The 18,089-nt window shown below is 43.6% G+C and overlaps 2 protein-coding genes across 3 annotated transcripts; one reads left to right on the top strand and one right to left on the bottom strand.

The window, feature by feature from the left end:
• Positions 1–791: 791 nt before the first annotated feature.
• Positions 792–10,055, top strand: cdc6 (cell division cycle 6 homolog (S. cerevisiae)). Its single transcript, XM_061680404.1, has 12 exons — positions 792–892; positions 2,265–2,559; positions 3,626–3,889; positions 4,773–4,972; positions 5,387–5,535; positions 5,886–5,992; positions 6,188–6,327; positions 6,664–6,764; positions 6,856–6,917; positions 8,021–8,202; positions 8,356–8,496; positions 9,470–10,055. The coding sequence occupies exons 2-12, from the start codon at positions 2,274–2,276 to the stop codon at positions 9,557–9,559; spliced, it is 1,722 nt and encodes a 573-aa protein (XP_061536388.1). The 5' UTR covers positions 792–892; positions 2,265–2,273; the 3' UTR covers positions 9,560–10,055.
• ccsapa (centriole, cilia and spindle-associated protein a) lies at positions 9,681–15,215 on the bottom strand. Of its 2 annotated transcripts, none has more exons than XM_061680405.1 (4): positions 15,100–15,215; positions 13,714–14,084; positions 12,720–13,042; positions 9,681–12,634 (listed from the first exon to the last, which is right to left on the bottom strand). In XM_061680405.1, exons 2-4 carry the CDS (start codon positions 14,063–14,065, stop codon positions 12,422–12,424), a joined length of 888 nt encoding a protein of 295 aa, XP_061536389.1. In that variant the 5' UTR covers positions 14,066–14,084; positions 15,100–15,215; the 3' UTR covers positions 9,681–12,421. The 2 variants fall into 2 exon arrangements, with proteins under 2 accessions (XP_061536389.1, XP_061536390.1); XM_061680406.1 differs by having other exon boundaries at positions 12,436–12,634; positions 13,667–14,084.
• Between the last annotated feature and the right edge of the window lie 2,874 nt (positions 15,216–18,089).

Genomic DNA, 18,089 nt, shown 5'->3' with positions numbered 1-18,089 from the left:
GTTTCGGGATAGACGCGTGATTAATGTCAACAGAAAATACATTTGAAAAAAATGTTCGATAGAAAATAAAACGCCGGTGAACCCTGCAAGGCGTTCTGCTACCAAAGGCTTTAGGGCTGACCTCATTTCTCGATTTGCCGCCTTGCTGTCAATGTATATCCAGGAGGTAGACGCAAGGAAAAGTAGTGATACAATTTTTCGCCATCGTGTCTCAGAACTTATTTAAAAAGAAAAAAGAATGGCGTGCACTGAAACGAAAAAAAAGAGCGGGACAGCGCCAGAAGAAATTGTTGACGAGCGAGAAGGTAACGTCGCTAGTTTTGGCAAGCGGGTATGGATATTTTCCGATCAGACTACTGATGCCGTCTGTAAATTTTGCAGGATTATTGTCCCCACAAAATCTGATGATCCGACTCATTTATTTTACAATCTCAGCCGCGTCAAGCCATAGGCGTCAACATCCGACGAGTGACAATAATGAGTAGAGTGCACATGAACCCTTTTGTGGGGGGAAGAAATGATGGAAATCTTGATTCGGTCATCGCTAGTGGATGAAAACAGTTTCAACGATCATTTGAACCTAAAACGGGAAAAGAATATCACCAAACGTCCATTCCGCCAAAACGACCTGCTGTCGGATCTCCCGCCTTGCCTGGGAGCGTCATTTCCAACGCAACATCCGCTCTAGGGGGCTCGGCCAGTGAGCACAGAGCGCGGCTATTACCCAACCCCGATGGACCAATCAGTGAGCGGCTGGCCGGAAACAGCTGCTGAGGCAGATAATATTTGGCGCTAAAGTTCGCAGTGGAGACTGCTCAAAAGAAGAGAAAAGAGCAGCAGCGGGACGCTGAACGACCACGCAACACTTTCTGCTGACGTCTCACACTCAAAGGTAAGTTTACAAGTTTACCAGCACCACATTTGTGTGTTTGTCGAACGCGGAAGAAAATGCCTCCCCATTTGTTTGAACGCCTGCAAATAATACAAATCCGCTCAAATATCCACTTAACATTTGAACCACGTATTGTCTTGGGGGGGAGACACATATAGCTATCTATATGTTCCATTTAGTCAACCAGTCTAATCGTGTTGGAGTGTACAATTGTGCGTTTTTCTTTGGCGCCAAGAAAAAAACAACTTTCCTCGCGCGCTTCTTGTTTTGTTTGGTTGTTTTATTATTATGATCTTATTTAAGTAACCACAAATCTTGACTTGTGTCAACTCCGTCAAAGTTGTGCCGTAAAACGTCATGTAGCATATTATGGACTTTATGAGATCCGTGGCAAACTTAACATCTGATTCGCTCGTCCTTATATCTTTCCTTTCTGTACTAAACTAAGGTAAATTGATTACCTTTAGATTACATAACAATCTTTACTACGACAAAATGTTATGCGATGCGTTCAAAATAATTAACACAAAAGTAAAGTTGATTTTGTGTACGGGAGTTCCGCATGGACAAACTTCAAATTAGAATAGAAAAATGTTTTTAGCCAGGTATGCAAGTCAACTCTTTGTGTGCGGAGTATAAAATGACATTTTGTGAAATACGATGTTTAATTATTGACAAGCGAGCACCAGTTCACCACACACAAATCTGAAACGATACACTAAATACAAAAACAAATTTGTTCCTTTTTTTTAAGACATTGGGAAATATGTCTTTAACTTCCTGTCCCAAGAAAAGAAAATAAGCTTCATGATGAAAAATAAAACATTTGTGTCTAAATTTAAATCCAAAGGCCACCGAGAGTCGCGTTAACGCAATCAAAATCTGATTGAAACAAGTTTTAAATGCAATTTACCACTCATTGGAAACCGGATTTAATCTCATTTAAAACCCTTTCTGAACCTGATCAAAACTCCTTTGAAACGTATTCACTCGATTTAATCACATTTTAAACCCAGCCCGAATCTGATTCAATCTCATTTAAAATGATTGAAACTAATTTAAAGTCCGGGGTAAAACTGATCAAACTCATTTAAAACTCCTGAACCTGACCGAAGTGCATTTAAAACTCAGTCCTCGCCTGACCGAAAATCATTTATAAAAAAACTAATTGAAAATGTGATGTAAACCCGATCTAATAAAAATAATCAAATAGTCATCAAAATGTCAACACCATATTCAAACAGATATACTGTAGAACGGTTTTTGTTGCAAGTTATTTTTTTTACTTTTTTTAAACAAAGAAAACATATTTTACGCATCGTAATAGGTTTTTTTGGGGGGGGGGGGGGGGCTTATTTTTTCTCTCGCTCAGGGGTTGGAGATGCCGAGCACTCGCTCACAGGGTCACGCGCAGCCCACTCTGGCCTTCCCCAGGCGCAAATCTGGCAGGGTGGCACCCAAGCCCAAAAGAAACCCAGCGGAGAAGTCTGAGCCCGCTGAACCCGTCAAGAAGAACCCAGTTCGCTTGTCACCGCTGCCATCGACACGGGAGAAGCCCGCCGCGCTGTCGCCTAGACGACCAGATGCCAGAATCGACCAGTTGTCGCCGGTGCGACCAGATGGGGTCCCAATTGCGAGGCTTCCCCTCAGCCCGCGAAAACGCACCGGTGAGTCCACCTTAACCCCTCATTGTGTGACATTTGGCTGGACAACATGGCCTCAAAATGAAATATGGTGACAGCTTGACTTGAGTTTTTTTTAGATGCACACCATCGCTCTGCCAATTATCTAATTATAATTTTTTTTTCAAAACTTTTTTCCTTTCACAGTCTGGTTACTGGGAAATTAATCATAAGAGAATTACACGTGTAGTTTACAAAACCACATACTGTAGCCTGCTAGCTTAATGTTAACACAAACCGCTGCGCACTCCAGCAGCGTGCGCACAAGACACAGCTGGCTCCTTCCCGTGCCCGTGCTGCCATCATATTACGATAGGATTTCATTGCGTGATAGAGACAAACATGTACCTCAAACGCATATTTCTCATTCGGCACACCACAACTGACCGCACAGTCGGTGCGCCGAGTGATTGACAATCATGGTGGAGAGATTGACACAGTCGAAAGTGTGGTTGTAGTTCTTTTTTTTTTCTTTTTTTTTTTCTTTCTTTTTCTTTTGTGAATCATTGCTTTCAATTTATTTTACATCAATGTTATTGCAGTTGCAAGACAAGCAAATACAAAAAATAATGCAGTGTTGTGATACAAGCTAAGAATACAGAAAGTACCAGACTGATCAGCAGGATCGTTAAGAGTAGTATTAGTGTTAAAATCTTAACTATACCAGTCCCTAGTGTTGGGCGGTATAGCCTTAAAATAAAATGACTTTCTTTTTGATAAAACAAATGACTGACATTTTTCAAAGTTTTTTTCCCCCTAACATTAATTCGCATCCACCTCTACAGAAATATATTTTTACTTTTAATATTGAAATAAGTGACTCCTCTTGGGGTAAAATGTCTATTTTCACTCATTGTCCAAAAAAACCAAACATTCAGACTTCAAATCTTGAGGCGAAATGTCGCACGGCTCCCGCGGAGTGGGGGAAGTTGCGGAGTTTTACAATTAGTTCAAGAACGTAAATAGATTTGTTCTAGTTAATGCGTAAAAATAGCAGCCCGAGTTCCACATCAAATTCTTGTGTTGCTGATGTTTTTGTCCTTTTGTGAAGGTGACGACAACGCCCTCAACACGGATGCCGCTCTGTCTGCGTCTCCTCCAAAGCAGAACAAAGCGTCACCGCGGATGCTGATGTCGTCACCGCGCCGTTTACCCTTTGACGAAAACTATCCTGTCTCGGATCGTCGTAAGCCGACCCCGTCTTCTCCTGTCACCGCCTCATCACCGAGGCGACAGGGATTGGTCTCGGGAAGTCCGGCGCGGCCGAGCCCCGACAAGAAGTCGTCAGCGGCGGCGTGTCGGCCCCTTGCCGAAAGTAAGTTTTGTTCTTGTGCCGTTGGTTTGTGAATTTTTAGTTTGAATTACAGACCAACAGGAAGTTGTTGTCAAAATTCTTGGTTCATTTTTCCAAACTTTAACACAGTCACACAGTTCTAAAACTTGACTAAGTTTGTGTTCCAAAAGTCATTTGAAATATGATTATTGGAGTAACTACAAACCTAATTAAATAGGCTTCATGTTGAAAAAGAAAAGTTCCAACTTATACGTTTTCTTTATTGCCTTCCTGATTGTTTCTGTGTGTGTGTGTCATATCCAAATTTATCATCTAAATCTGATCTCAACTCATTTTAACTGCAGTCTAAACTTGATTGAAATGAACCACATCTGAACTTAATTGTAATTCAGTACAAATCTAAGTGCAGTCTAAAGCTGACGTAAATGAATTTTAAATGCACTCTAAACTCATCTGAAAGGCAGTGTCAAATTAAATTTAATTAAAGGAATAAGAGCGAGCAAAATTGCTCAGGATGGTTGATACATTTTTTTTAAACAAAAAAAATTAACTTGAAACAAAATTTCAATTAACACAATGACAGATATTTGTGAACATAGACCTTTCTTTCTGACGAACATGTTTATTTGCTGATGTCAAACCACCGCAGTACACTCCCAAAGACTTGTTAGGGGGACTTAATCAATGTCAGTTTTTTTTCAATTTTATTTTATTTTTTGGCCTTAAGTATCTGTGGGCGATATCGGCAGCCTTCACGTGTACCCGATACCTTGAGCCCCGTTTCAGCCCGATACCTGGTATTGGTACTCGTCGATCCCTAAAAATTGCTCCAACATATTGATAGTGTCACACCTAAAAAGAAAACCTCTTGCCGGCTAAAGGAGAGTCGTTCTGTTTTTCGCAGAGGGCGGCTTGGTGAGCGTGAAGCAGGCGCTGCACACGGCCGTGCCCGAGCGCCTCCTGTCCCGAGAGGCGGAACGGGCCGCCATTCGCACGTTCCTGGAGGAGAACGCCGTGCGGCGACGGCCCGGCAGCCTCTACATCTCCGGAGCGCCCGGGACCGGAAAGACGGCGTGTCTCAACTGTGTCCTGCGTGACATGAAGGTAAAGATGGATAAATACACGAATTTAAAAAAAAAAATCCCAATATTATGAAAAGAGAGTTGTATTCAAGACAAATTCCCAGTAGAAGTCTCCATTCAAGAGTTGTATTTCATTTTGAGAATAAGGAGAGTTTTTCAAGAGGACTTGCCAGCCATCCATTTTCTAGACCGCTTCTCCTCACTAGGGTCGCGGGTGTGCTGGAGCCTATCCCAGCTAACTGAATGTGAATGTTTTTAAAACAAAAATTAATCTACGGTGAAGTTGTAATATTACATCTTAAAAAGCCAAATTTGTCACGTAGGGAAAAGTCACTCATGTTGCATTTTTGTGTTGCTTGGTCGTAGTATTGGACGCTAATGCGCAACCTGCTGTCATTACGTTAGCACGTTAACTTGACGTCTTCCTTTTGTTTAGGAGGAGTTGTCGCATGTGCAGACGCTGGTGGTCAACTGCATGAGCCTGCGCAGCTCTCGCGGCATTTTCCCGCTTTTGGCCAACAAGCTGAGCGTGTCCGATGGTCCCAAAGGTCTGCAGAGACACCTGACCGAGCCCGGACCCGCTGTGTGAGTACGCGTTATGATTCCGTGGAGGGACTGAGCCCTTCCTGACGGCAAAGTACAAAACCTGCAAGTAAATTGAAGTTGACACTTTTATAGTAAGTCGATGTTAGAGAGTCGCTCTATGGAGGTCTTAATAGCTGAAATATGGGGCCTATTAAACTCCTCAACTTCAACATACTTTAGTTCCTGGTGCCAAAATAATACTATTAGTGCTTTGGCCACAAAAATGGTAAATACTGAGGATAGGTTCTTTAAAAAAATTGGGGGAAAATTTTAATTTGCGATGTTGCACAGCCTTCGCTGTAAACTGTCATTTGCACTCCAAATCTGATGTCAATGTTGTTGGTTTTTAGATTATTGGTTCTGGACGAGTTGGACCAGCTGGACAGCAAAGCCCAGGACGTCCTGTACACCATCTTTGAGTGGCCACACCTGCCCAAGTCCAGACTCTGTTTCGTCGGTAGGAACCCACCACCACCACCACCATCTTCTTCATCGTCGTCGGCTCCATGATGATATACCAAAATGCCCATTTAGTGATTCTAATCCCTGCAAAGGGCTTTTTAGTAGTCCTTTTAGGAACTAAGTTCACTAAATAACTGTCTCCTTAGTTTGTGTTCCTGGCGTGACCTTTGAGTGTGCTTTTGTTGCGTAGGAATCGCCAACGCTTTGGACTTGACGGACCGCATCCTGCCCCGTCTTCAGGCCAGGGCTCAGTGTCGCCCCCTGCTGCTCAACTTCCCGCCATACAGCAGAGAGCAGCTCAGCGCCATCGTCCAAGACAGACTCGCGCAGGTACCGCACGCAACACATATTGTACACGCACGCGCACACTGGTGTGCGTTTCTATAAAGAGGTTAAGTGCACATCTATCGTGGGTAAGTCTGTGTGTGTGTTTTGTCTTTATTGTGTGAGTTGTCTATAGTTTTTGTCTTGCGTGTGCGTCTAGTGTTCATCTATTGCAGTGGTCCCAAACCTTTTTAGCACCATGGACTGGTTTAGAGTAGGCGTTTTTATTTCTTTTTTCACGGAGCGGCTGTCAAGTGTGGCATATAATAAATATATAGATCTATCATATCCTGCAGCGAATGGAAAATGGCGGATGATGTATAAAATGTCTTTTGTTGTCAGGCGTGTGCGGGCGGCATGTTGGACGCCGCGGCCGTGCAGTTTTGCGCTCGGAAAGTTTCTGCCGTGTCGGGAGACGCCAGGAAAGCTTTGGACATCTGCAGGTCCGTTCTTGTGGACACTCGGAACCGATTTGCCGTTTGAGTGGTTGGTCAATTGATTTGATTGGTTGATTGATTGTTGGCGTGTTGGCAGGCGAGCGGTGGAGATCGTGGAGTCTGAACACAGGAAGATGGCGGACCATCACACGGCTACAGGTCAGAGCCACTATCATCATGTCACTTTACACAAGGGCCCGACCAATTAATTGGCCGATAATCGCCCTTTTCAAATCAGATTTTTTTCCGATTTATGTATTCATTAAACATTACAAAATAAGACAAAGACAACATTCAATCAAACACCCCCCAGCCCCCGTACACACACACAATCAATCAAGAAATTTTTCTCTGTTGTTGTTAAATACTAAAAGACTAAGTATTGGAAAACAGTCGTGTTCTGTCTGTAATGCATATTTTTATTGTTGTGAGTAGGGCCTGACCGATTATTTGCTCGATACTAGCTCTTTTTAAATCTGGAAAAAACGGCTGCTATATTTTAAAAAAAGGAAAAAAATGTAAACGCATCACAACATTAGACAAAGATAATGACATTTAAGCAGACATTCAAAACAGAAATTGGCGCCAAACAGCCAGTTTTTGCAATTTCTCTCTCTAATGTTAAATACTAACGAGCAATGTATTGTAAAAGAGTCAAATGTTCTGCCTGTAATTCATGTTGTTGTTGTGTTAAGGGACCAAAACATGTTATTTCATTTTTTATTTTTATTATTTTTTTTTTAATTTTTTATTAATAGGCCGATGAATTGCTTTACAGAATTTTATTCTCCCAAATATCAGAATGCCTCAAAAGGTCAACATTGGTTAGGTCCTACTTTTAACTTCCTGTTTGTACGTGATGTGTTTGTTTTTTGTGTGTGCACTCGCGTTTGTATCTTTGGCTTCAGGCTGTGTATGTTTTGTAAAGCTTGTTGTTTTTTTTTGTATTTCGGTTCAGTTTATCTTATAGTTCAGGTTTTGTTTGAGCATTTTAAGTTGTTTGTATCTTTAGCTTCAGATTCTGTACTTATGTTCAGTGTGTCTGTGTTTAAGCTTATTTTTGTCTTCAAATTGTGTGTTCATGGTTGTTTATTCGTTTGTGGTGCATTCAAATTGTTTCTTGTTTGTGTTTTCGGCTTTGTGTGTTCGTGTAAATTGTCTGTCTGTTAAAGTTGCGCGTTTGTATTTTCAGATTCAGTGTTGTTTTGCGTTCGAGTGTGTGGTGTTTTCTTCACGCTGCGGTTGTGTGCGCACGGTTTCAGAGTCGAGCGTGATGGCCGGCGTTCCCCAGGTGGCGCGCGTCCTGTCCGAGGTGTACGGCGACCGCATGGCGGCGTGCGCTGGCGACAATGGCGAAAGTTTCCCACTCCAGCAGAAACTTCTGGTGTGCTGTCTGCTCATGCTGGTGCGCGCCGGCAAGAGCAAGGAGGTGCTCCTCGGGAAGGTAAGAGTGCCACTGCCAAGCGAAATTCTGTTTTTTTTGGGGTGGCCGGAATGGATAAATGGAATTTCCGTTCATTTTAATCGGGAAAGACGGTTTGAGATAAGTGTTGGGTGTTTTACTGTGTTTTGTTTGTTTGTGGTTGTGCCGTTTTAGCTCCACGAGGTTCACAGCCGCCTGTGCTCTCAGCGCCAGGTGGGCGGCGTCAGTCAGTCGGAATGTTTGTCGCTTTGCGCACTCCTGGAGAGTCGAGGGGTCTTCGCACTCAAGAAGGCCAAAGAAGCTCGACTCACCAAGGTAACGCACAGGCGGAATCACACTTCCTGTTGGTCATCAAGTTGCGTTTCCTTGTCAATGAACTTCCTGCTGGTCAAGTTGACTTCCTGTTGGTTGCCAAGTAGAGGTGCAACGATTAATCAATTATTGAATGAATCGACGACTATTTTGATAATCGTTTAGAGCAGTGGTTCGCAACTGTCGTCACTAGACTTTACACAGATCTGATCAGCTTGATCGGCATCGGCCGATAATTAGCATTTTATACTGATCGGCTTTGTCATAATTCGCCGATCTGATCAATGGCGTCATTGATTGGCTCTGCAAAAGTCATTTACTTTGCCTCGCCATTGTGTACAGTATATTTGAATCCAAAAGTTTATTTTTTAGCCTTGTTGTGTCGTTTGACGTAGTACTGTGAATATCTGACCGCCAATAAAGTTATTAAAAAAGAAATGCGGGCGGTGTGGGACAGACAACACGTAATGCCTGGATCAGACTGCAAGACCAATGTCAGACTACTGCAATATAATCTTGTATTCCGATACCACCGCATTTCGTCTTTTACAATAACTGAGCTTATTAACTGAGTTTAGAATACATGTCCTGACTTTATTTTTGAAGATACTCTGTATACAGTAAATGAACAAGTAGACGCACAGACACAATCTTATCGTTTTTTTTTTTTTTAAACTCTCTGATCGGTCCCAGAAATTCTGATCGTGTAAAGCCTAGTTGTCACCCTGGGACCCGCATTTTCCTATTGTCGTGACTCATTCGTACGGAAGTGAACAAAAATACAGGGCATGAATTGTTCAAAAATAGGCTATAATCAGATAAATCTTTTATCAGCATAATTAGTTCCAAGTTAACCTCCTGTTGGTCAAACTCTGAATTACCCGCCTAACTCACTTTGTGTTGGTCAAGTAGACTTCCAGTTTGTTATCGCACTCACTTTCTGTCCATTTAGTTGACTTCCTGTGTGTGGCTCCAGGTGTTCCTGAAGATCGAGGAGCAGGCGGTGGAAAACGCTCTGAAGGATCGCACCCTGGTCGGCAGCATCCTGGCGGCAGGACTGCTGTGAATGTCTGCGCCGCTAGCTTCTTTTAAACTGTTTTTTTTTTTTTTTTTAATTCTCATTTTTGTTGAGAGTGGTAGGTTTTTTTTTTTAAGTCAGTGTTTGTTCTCAAGTTACACTGTTGGAAAGTTAATTTTAATCTCCCCCAATATATTGGATGTATGAGCTTTCGAAATGGACGCTGTTGAATGTGTGTTAGTAAAAGCAAATGGTGGATTTGTTTAAATGTTCGTTTTATTCACAACTTTATAGTAACGTCAAAAGTCAAGTGAAGGAAAGTGTCAATGTAAACATGAGAGGGCGTGTACTTCCTGTTCTGTCGGTGACGCTACGTTCACGCACACCAGAAGTAGAAACTCAAAATGGACTTGGAAAAAAAATTACACATTTAGTGTGGTGTTGAAACATTCTTTACATCTAAATTAAAAACAGTGCTAATTAGCAATAGTTTCAGTTAAAGGCTTTGAAAATGCACTTATGTTTGTTTCTCAAGTCAAACACATTTAACATCTAAAACATTAAATATACATACATAGTACAATACAGTAGTCTTGTCACACAATCACGATTCATAAATTTGTCCAGCATATTCAACATGTTTGTGTGTTTGCATAGTTTGGACAGCAGCATCAGTGCGCGTGCACACAATTTTGAGGTCTGCCGGACAAAAAGCCTCTGCACCTGAAGTTTTCACTTAAGGGATTAAAGTTAGTCTAAAAAAAATATTGTACTAATTTCAACTGAAATTCAAGAGTACACTAAAACAAATACAATATTTTAAACCATTTTTTAAAATATATATATATATATATATATATATATATAGGTTGTCAATTATTTATTACTCATTGTTGGTCTTTTAAAATTTGCACAATACAAAAATAGTTTTTTTTTTTTCAAATTTGATACGAATTCTCCCTAGATTCATATTTTATTACTAAATGTAATTAGGGGAATTTAGTACGTTAATAACATTTCCCCTTAAATGATTAAAAAGTACCGTAAATGGATAAATGCAGTACATTAATATATATATAAATAAAATCATTGATATACTGATAATCCTTTGCTTAATACCAAATTGATTTGATTTCTTAGTCACTTCTGCAGCTATTTTTAAACCGCCTTTAATTAAATTTCCCCGTTGGATTAAAAGAAGCACAGTAAGTGAACTAATCCATCCATTTTCTGTACCGTTTATACCCACTAGGGTTGTAGGTGTGGCGGAGCCTATCCCAGCTATCTTCGGGCGAGAGGCGGGATACACCCTGAACTGGTCGACAGCCAATCATAGGGCACATATAAACAAACAACCGTTCACACCTATGGGCAATTTAAAGTCTTCAGTCCACCTACCATGCATGTTTTTGGGATGTGGGAGGCAACCGGAGTACCCGTAGAAAACCCTTCGGGGAGAACATGCAAACTCCACACCGGCGGGGCCGGGATCTGAATCCCGGTCCTCAGAACTGTGTGGCAGATGTGCTAACCAGTCGGTCACCGTGCAATAATACAATAAATGAGTAATAAATCAACTATGTAGATGTGAATCCTACTTTTCAGTTATAGGTGTTCCTCCACTATTTGCAAGGGTGAAAATAGTGAAAATCAGCGCATTATTGATTCCTCCCCCCTCGCTAAAATATTTCTTGTAATTGGTCATATATGCCTCAAAATGGCGCCAAATCACTTTTATATTAGACCTTTGGGTTGAGTGCAAATAGGTGAGTTTTTCAGTGAATAGTAATAATAATCCAAGATGTGTAAATACCTGGGGGGGGCAACCTATAATGAATTGATTATATTAATGATTAATAAATTTGAAGCTCTGCTTGAAGAATTAAAATGTGCACAATTTATTTTGAAAATACGTTGTAATACAGTGGCACCTTGACGTCCATCCATCAACTGAGCCGCTTCTCACTCGGGTCGCGGGCGCGCTGGAGCCTATCCCAGCTGTCATCGGGCAGGAGGCGGGGTACACCCTGAACTGGTCGCCAGCCAATCGCAGGGCACATACAAACAATCGCACTCACATTCACACCTACGGGCAATTTAGAGTTGTCAATTAACCTAGCATGCATGTTTTTGGGATGTGGGAGGAAACCGGAGTGCCCGGAGAAAACCCACGCAGGCACGGGGAGAACATGCAAACTCCACACGGGCGGGGTCTGGGATTGAACCCCGGACCTCAGAACTGTGAGGCAGACGCTCTAAACCAGTCGTCCACCTTGACATATGACTTCAAATTACGAACCCTCATTTTTTGTTGTTTACAAGTGAACTTTTTCCGAAGCATGCTATTTTGCCCTCCCTGAGCGAGCAGCTGGGCAGATTCTGAACAATTCTTCATTAGAGGGCAACTGCTTGTTTCAAGCTGTTTATTGCCGCTCCCAGTTGAAGTTCACTGCAAAACGGAACAAAGAGAACTACATCTTGTGTGTTTAACCAAACCACATAACTTTGTCTTACAAAAGACGACTAGGTTAATGCTAACACATAATGAGAAAGACCATTGATAGGCTAACAAAAACGAGCATCAATATCCCCGTAGTTACGAACCTTTAAAGGACTGACATTTTAACTGACTTAACGGTGTAGCAACCCAGAGCTGCCCTGACCCACTGGTGGAGAATAACTGCTAGTATACTGTTTTCTAATTTTAAAAAACACATTTCAAAGATGTGGGGGTGTTGTATGATTTGGATCGAAAAGGGACTGCCTATTGTGGAATGTTGACGACTTGGAGTACAAATGTGCTTTAGACTTTTTCAAAATGACGACAAGTTCCTGATCAGGCTGTTCCATCCACACATGTCACCTCCAATGTATTTGTTTGTTTTTGTTTTTTTAGAGGCGTGGCCTGCTCTACCTGAGGCGTGCGGAGAAGCAGCGCATATACTCCGTCACCCAGCGCTCGTCCGCCACCGCCATCACAGTGGCGGAGGTGGTCACGTGGTGTTGCTGCGAGTGTCTCAGCTTCTCCAGGTCTGCCGAGCGAGCGCGTCGACGATCCGAGGTGGCCGAGCGCTTGTCGGGAGGACGCGTCGTCGTCTGGACGCACGCGTCACAACGCTCGCTCTGCAAGGGTTTGTTCATGTTTGTTCATTCAATCACGTGTTCATCCGATGCTAATTGCTTAGCATTAGCCCACTTGAGAACTTACGTCGCCGGGCGTTGTGGCTTTCCTGGCGTGTGTGTCTTCGCACCGGGTCCACGGGTTGTCCCTGGCGCCCCCTTGTGGCGGCTGGCTCTTGGCCCGCTGAGGTTTGCGGTCGCTGCGCGACTTGTTGCCGTGGCAACCCTCCTGAAGTCCCTGCTCCGAGCGAGGCGTGCGGCGGCGGCGGCGGCGCTTCTGTATGGGCGCCGGCTTGGCGGGATCCCCATTTGAGTCCGGCGAGTCCAGCGGACCGTCGTCGGTGTCCAGCTCGTCGGAGGCGCCGCTGATGTTTGGAGGAGGAGAGGCGACGTTTGCTGTCTGCGCACGTTCTGTGGCACATAAAAAAAAACAAAACAAAAAAAAACATCGCATGTGGGCCATCGTTTGGCCCTTCAGTCACACACCAAAAGAACAGTACAACACATTCAGCAGAGTGGAAATGCAGAAGTGGTTCCTCCTGTCGTAGTGGCTGCCACGGCAACAAGGAGCAGGATGAAACTTAATAATTTTAGAGAAACAGGAGCATCACATGAGCAAGAAGTCCATGTCGGGTTCAGTTAGCAGAGGTAAGTCACAAGTAAGTCTCAAGATTGAACTGTCAAATGTCCAAGTCCCGAGTGGACTGGGGGAAAAAATGCAAGTGCACTGCCCTCCCATGTGGGTAACAACAATAAAGACACAGCCCACTGAATTTAAGTTTGAAAATCTATCAATTTTAATGTACAGTATTTGAATTATTGGCAGTTATTATTATGCAAAAGGGAGTCAGTAGTCAATGGTTGTGTCAGTAGGCCACCACCCTTTGCTCCGTCAATTGCTTCTATCAGCGCAGAATTTAAGTCGTTTTTATTGTTCTTGATTTATCCCTCAATTCCCAATTATTTCCCATGAATTCCAAGGGATAGGTTCTAATTTGTCATATTTCCCAGTCTGGACACTTTCTGGAAATTTACCAGAAATATTCCACCCCTCTGCAGCAGCAATGATCCTCCACCTGTACCAGTTATGTCACCTTCTGGTGCTGCGGCATCGACCTCTGCCACCTCCGTTGCCACCACCGCCTCCTCCTCGCCGCGACCCGACGGTGGCTCGGCATCGGGACCGGACCTCAGCCCGTTCGTCTCGTGGAGCAGCGGCGCCACCCGGTTGCGTCCGGGCCGGGGCGTGGACCAGCCGCTGGACAGCACTGAGCCGCCCTCCCAGCCCTCCCAGAACCAGGGCTTATGCGAGTGCTCCATGACCCGCCGGGTCAGGCGGTACTTGAGCGAGTCTTCGTAGCATTTGGAGAAGGTCTCCCACTTGGGCTCCCGGAACTTCTTCATGTACTCCGTTCTGACTTTTTTGGTCACCATGGCGACGGGTGCGGCGTCACTACAACGACACGGATGTAAATGTAACAAGAAACCTCACAGGTCACACGGTTAGAATGATTTATAGCAGGGGTATGAAATGTACGGCCCGCGGGCCAGAACCGGTCCCTCAGGGTGTCCAATTCGGCCCGTGGGGATATAGAAAACATTCACTGCTATTGTTCAAGCAAAGCAACTGTTGCTGCAAAATTTGTCCACTGGAGGGCACACTGCCAACCACTTTGCACTTAAATGATATTGATGCACTTGTGAAGGCAAAAAGGAGGCCAAGTTTCAGAAGAAAATGGTGCCTATTTCATATAAAGTGCTGTGCCACCTTTGCACTACATCCATCCATTTTCCATACCACTTATTCTCACTCGGGTCACGAGTGTGCTAGCGCCTATCTCAGCTGAGGCGGGGTACATCCCGAACTGGGATGTACCCCGGCAGGGCACGCAGAGACAAACAACAATTCACAGTCACACTTATGGCGGTTTTAGTTGTATTATTTTCTTTGCACTGTAGTTCTGTGAAAATAAACACCTCCTGTAGAAATATTTGAAGAGACCAAATATTGAAAAATATCGGTCAACAGCTTCATAAATATCCCAGCTTCACCCTCACCATGCACAGCACCTTGTCATTCCAAACCTTTTTAAATGCCATTTGCTTGGTTTGCGGCAAGCGGTCCTTGGTGACGTCACCTGCCAGGTACATGCAAGGCCACGCCCCCCGATTGGCTGAGCTGAGCTTAGTGGATCTACTACACACGCGGCGTCACGTGACCCGCAACCTGTCAGGTCCGATGGAAACAACATCCATTATTGATGCTACGCCTGAGCCGACCGCGTTATTAGACGCGTAATGGTGGTCTGTAAGTCAATAAAACATCGTGATTAAGCCGCGTTGACGTCTTGTAACGCTCATTCGCACGGCGGGAACATTCTCGCCGTTCAGCTCGTTTGGCAGCACGGCGATGCGTTTCAATGGCGACGCCAACGACAACGGGAGCAAATTAAAACAGTCCCACTCACGCACAACTTCCTCTCGGGAAGGAGTTTGGGCTCTTTTCCGAACCGCACGAGTCACGTCAATCCCGCTAGACCAGCAACATCGGTTCCGTTCAGACCCCCGAGAGGTAGGGGCAGCTACAGCTAGCATGAGTGGAGCCAACGACTTCCGGTTTGGACCTTCAGAGTAGTACGAGACAGGAAGTTGAGACTCTCCATATAATATGGGGTTCAAAATAAAGTACAGGTTTGTTGTTTTACAGCAGTGTCTCACGACTTTTATTGATCCAAGGCACATATCTTGCAATAGAACAATCAAACTGCATACCAAAATGTCACATGTTGAAATACTAAAAAGCATAGACACTATTTTTTTCACAAAACCTGTATAATATGTGTTGATACACAAGTCATGTTTTGAATCTTTCACACATATCAAATAGTTGTTGGAGTTACATGGCAGATATATATAGACAAATAAGCAATCCTTAATAAATGTACATTCATGGAATAAATGTTCTCAAGTCCATCATCACAAAATGTACAATTGTACTTCCGCATCCAGACGCTCTTCTCGTGGAACATTGTTCAAACAAACTGGTGCAAGATGAAGGTTCTGGATATTAACCTATTTTAAAAAACAATTCTTACATTTGCACGAGAGTATGACTCAAATAAATGACAAATGTGAATGTGGACTTTGGGGTGTTTAAATGCCCTCAACAGAAACCCAACTTGACACCCCCACAAAGGATCTAATATGTTGCATGGATGCTTTGGTGTGTTCTAATCATTTAAAGAGAAAGTGAAAATTGATACAACGCTATCTAATTGAAAAACATTAAAGAAGACTTTTTTTATAACCTTTATTTAAACAGATGAAACCCACTGAGAGCCGGATGTCTTCCACAAGAGTGACCTTGCCAAGAGGTCAGCAGCGCAAGGCTTGAGAACAATTACAAGGAAATAAAAAAATAGAAAAAATAGGTGCAATGGTGTTGGATTTATCTTACCAAACATTATAATGAATAAACACAAAAGGAATGAAGACGCTGGTCTTTTTACTCATGAGGAGGGCGCATGGGAGATTGTTCAGGTTACAGCCTCTCAACACGCTCTAAACAATCTCCCCCGTCGCTCCTACATTTATTTGACAATAGGAGGGTTTTACAAGACAGAATGTTCTAAGCACTAAGACACAACACAAAACATGGGACCAGACGACACCTGTCCCGTCCCCGACCACATCCGATCACGTCCTTGGTCAAGGCGCCCTTCCATCAAATGTTGCTGAGTCATCTTCTTGAAGGCGAGAGATCTTTCAATCTAAATATTGTCCATAATACTAATGCAAGCTACTAATGCAAAATACTAATGCAAGCTACTAATGCAAAATACTAATGCAAGCTAAGCAAATAAATGATAACTACTGAAATATATCTAACAAATGGTATGCACGAGAGGTGGGACCAAGTCGTTGCTTTGCAAGGCGCAAGTACTGTAAGTCTTTGCCCTCAAAGTCCCAAGTCCTACAGCTTGAGTTTCGAGTCATTTTAACAAAATACAACTACATTTTAATATATATATTTGTATATTTAATTGATATGCATATATTGCATACTGAATTTATATATTTTAAAATCCATATTGATTTAGCCCTATGGGAGGCACAAGCCAGTGCGAACTGTAGGCCGGTCCCAAGCCCGGACAAATGCGGAGGGATGCGTCAGGACGGCCGTCCGGCTTAAAACTTTGCCAAACAAATATGCGCGTTCATCCAAAGAATGTCATACTGGATCGGTCGTGGCCCGGGTTAACAACGTCCGCCCCCGGCGCCGTCAACCTGCAGGGCGCCGGTGGAAATTCAGCTACTGTGGGTCGACGAAGAAGAAGAGGTAGAAAGCAGGTACTTAGGCAGAAGAGGAAAGCACAGAGTCTTGAACTGAATGTGGGGACTTTGAATGTTGAGTCTATGACAGGAAAATCTCAGGAGTTGGTTGACATGATCCATCCATCCATCCATTTTCTTCACCGCTTCTCCTCACTAGGGTCGCGGGCGTGCTGGAACTTATCCCAGCTATCATCGGGCAGGAGGTGGGTTACACCCTGAACCGGTTGCCAGCCAATCGCAGGGCACATACAAGCAAACAACCATTCGCACTCACAGTCACACCTACGGGCAATTTTGAGTCTCCAATTCATGCACGTTTTTGGGATGTAGGAGGAAACCGGAGTGCCCGGAGAAAACCCACGCAGGCACGGGGAGAACATGCAAACTCCACACAGGCGGGGCCAGGGATTAAACCAAGGTCCTCAGAACTGTGAGGCAGACGCTCTAACCAGTCGTCCACCGTGCCGCCCGGTTGACATGATGATTAAGAGAAAGGTTGATGAGACCAGGGGGAAGGGCAGTAAGGCAGAGTTTAAATTATTTTACCATGGTGTAGATGGGAATGTAAATGGAGTAGGGGTTATTTTAAAGGAAGCGTTAGCTAAGAATGTCTTGGAGTTGAAAAGTGTATCAAATCGAGTGATGAAGCTGAAACTTGAAATTGAAGGTGTTATGTAAAATGTAATTATCGGCCCCACAGGTAGGAAATTCTGGAAGGAGCTCGACAAAGTAGTTCTGAGCATCCCAGACAGAGAGAGAGAGTTGTAATTGGTGCAGATTGTAATGGACATGCTGGTGAAGGAAATAGGGGCGATGAAAAAGTGATGAGTAGATATGGCATCCAGGAAAGGAACTTGGAGGGACTTTTAAAAAAGGGAGACTTTAAAAAAAAGGATGGAAATGGCTGTAGTGAACACTTTCTTCCAGAAGAGGCAGGGACATAGATGAGCCCTGAGCCCCTTCCTGTTTACAGTAGTGACGGATAGACTGACAGATGAGGTTAGACTGGAATCCCCGTGGACTGTGATGTTCGCAGATGACATTGTGATCTGTGGCGACCTTTTAACACTGCTCTGTTTTATAAGGTATCCAGTGTGGCCAAATGTAGCTGTTAAAGCAAGAA

The sequence above is a fragment of the Phycodurus eques genome, chromosome 6 (genome assembly GCF_024500275.1).
Source record: "Phycodurus eques isolate BA_2022a chromosome 6, UOR_Pequ_1.1, whole genome shotgun sequence".
In the NCBI taxonomy this organism is placed as follows: domain Eukaryota; kingdom Metazoa; phylum Chordata; class Actinopteri; order Syngnathiformes; family Syngnathidae; genus Phycodurus; species Phycodurus eques.
This window is presented reverse-complemented; position numbering and strand designations above follow the sequence as displayed.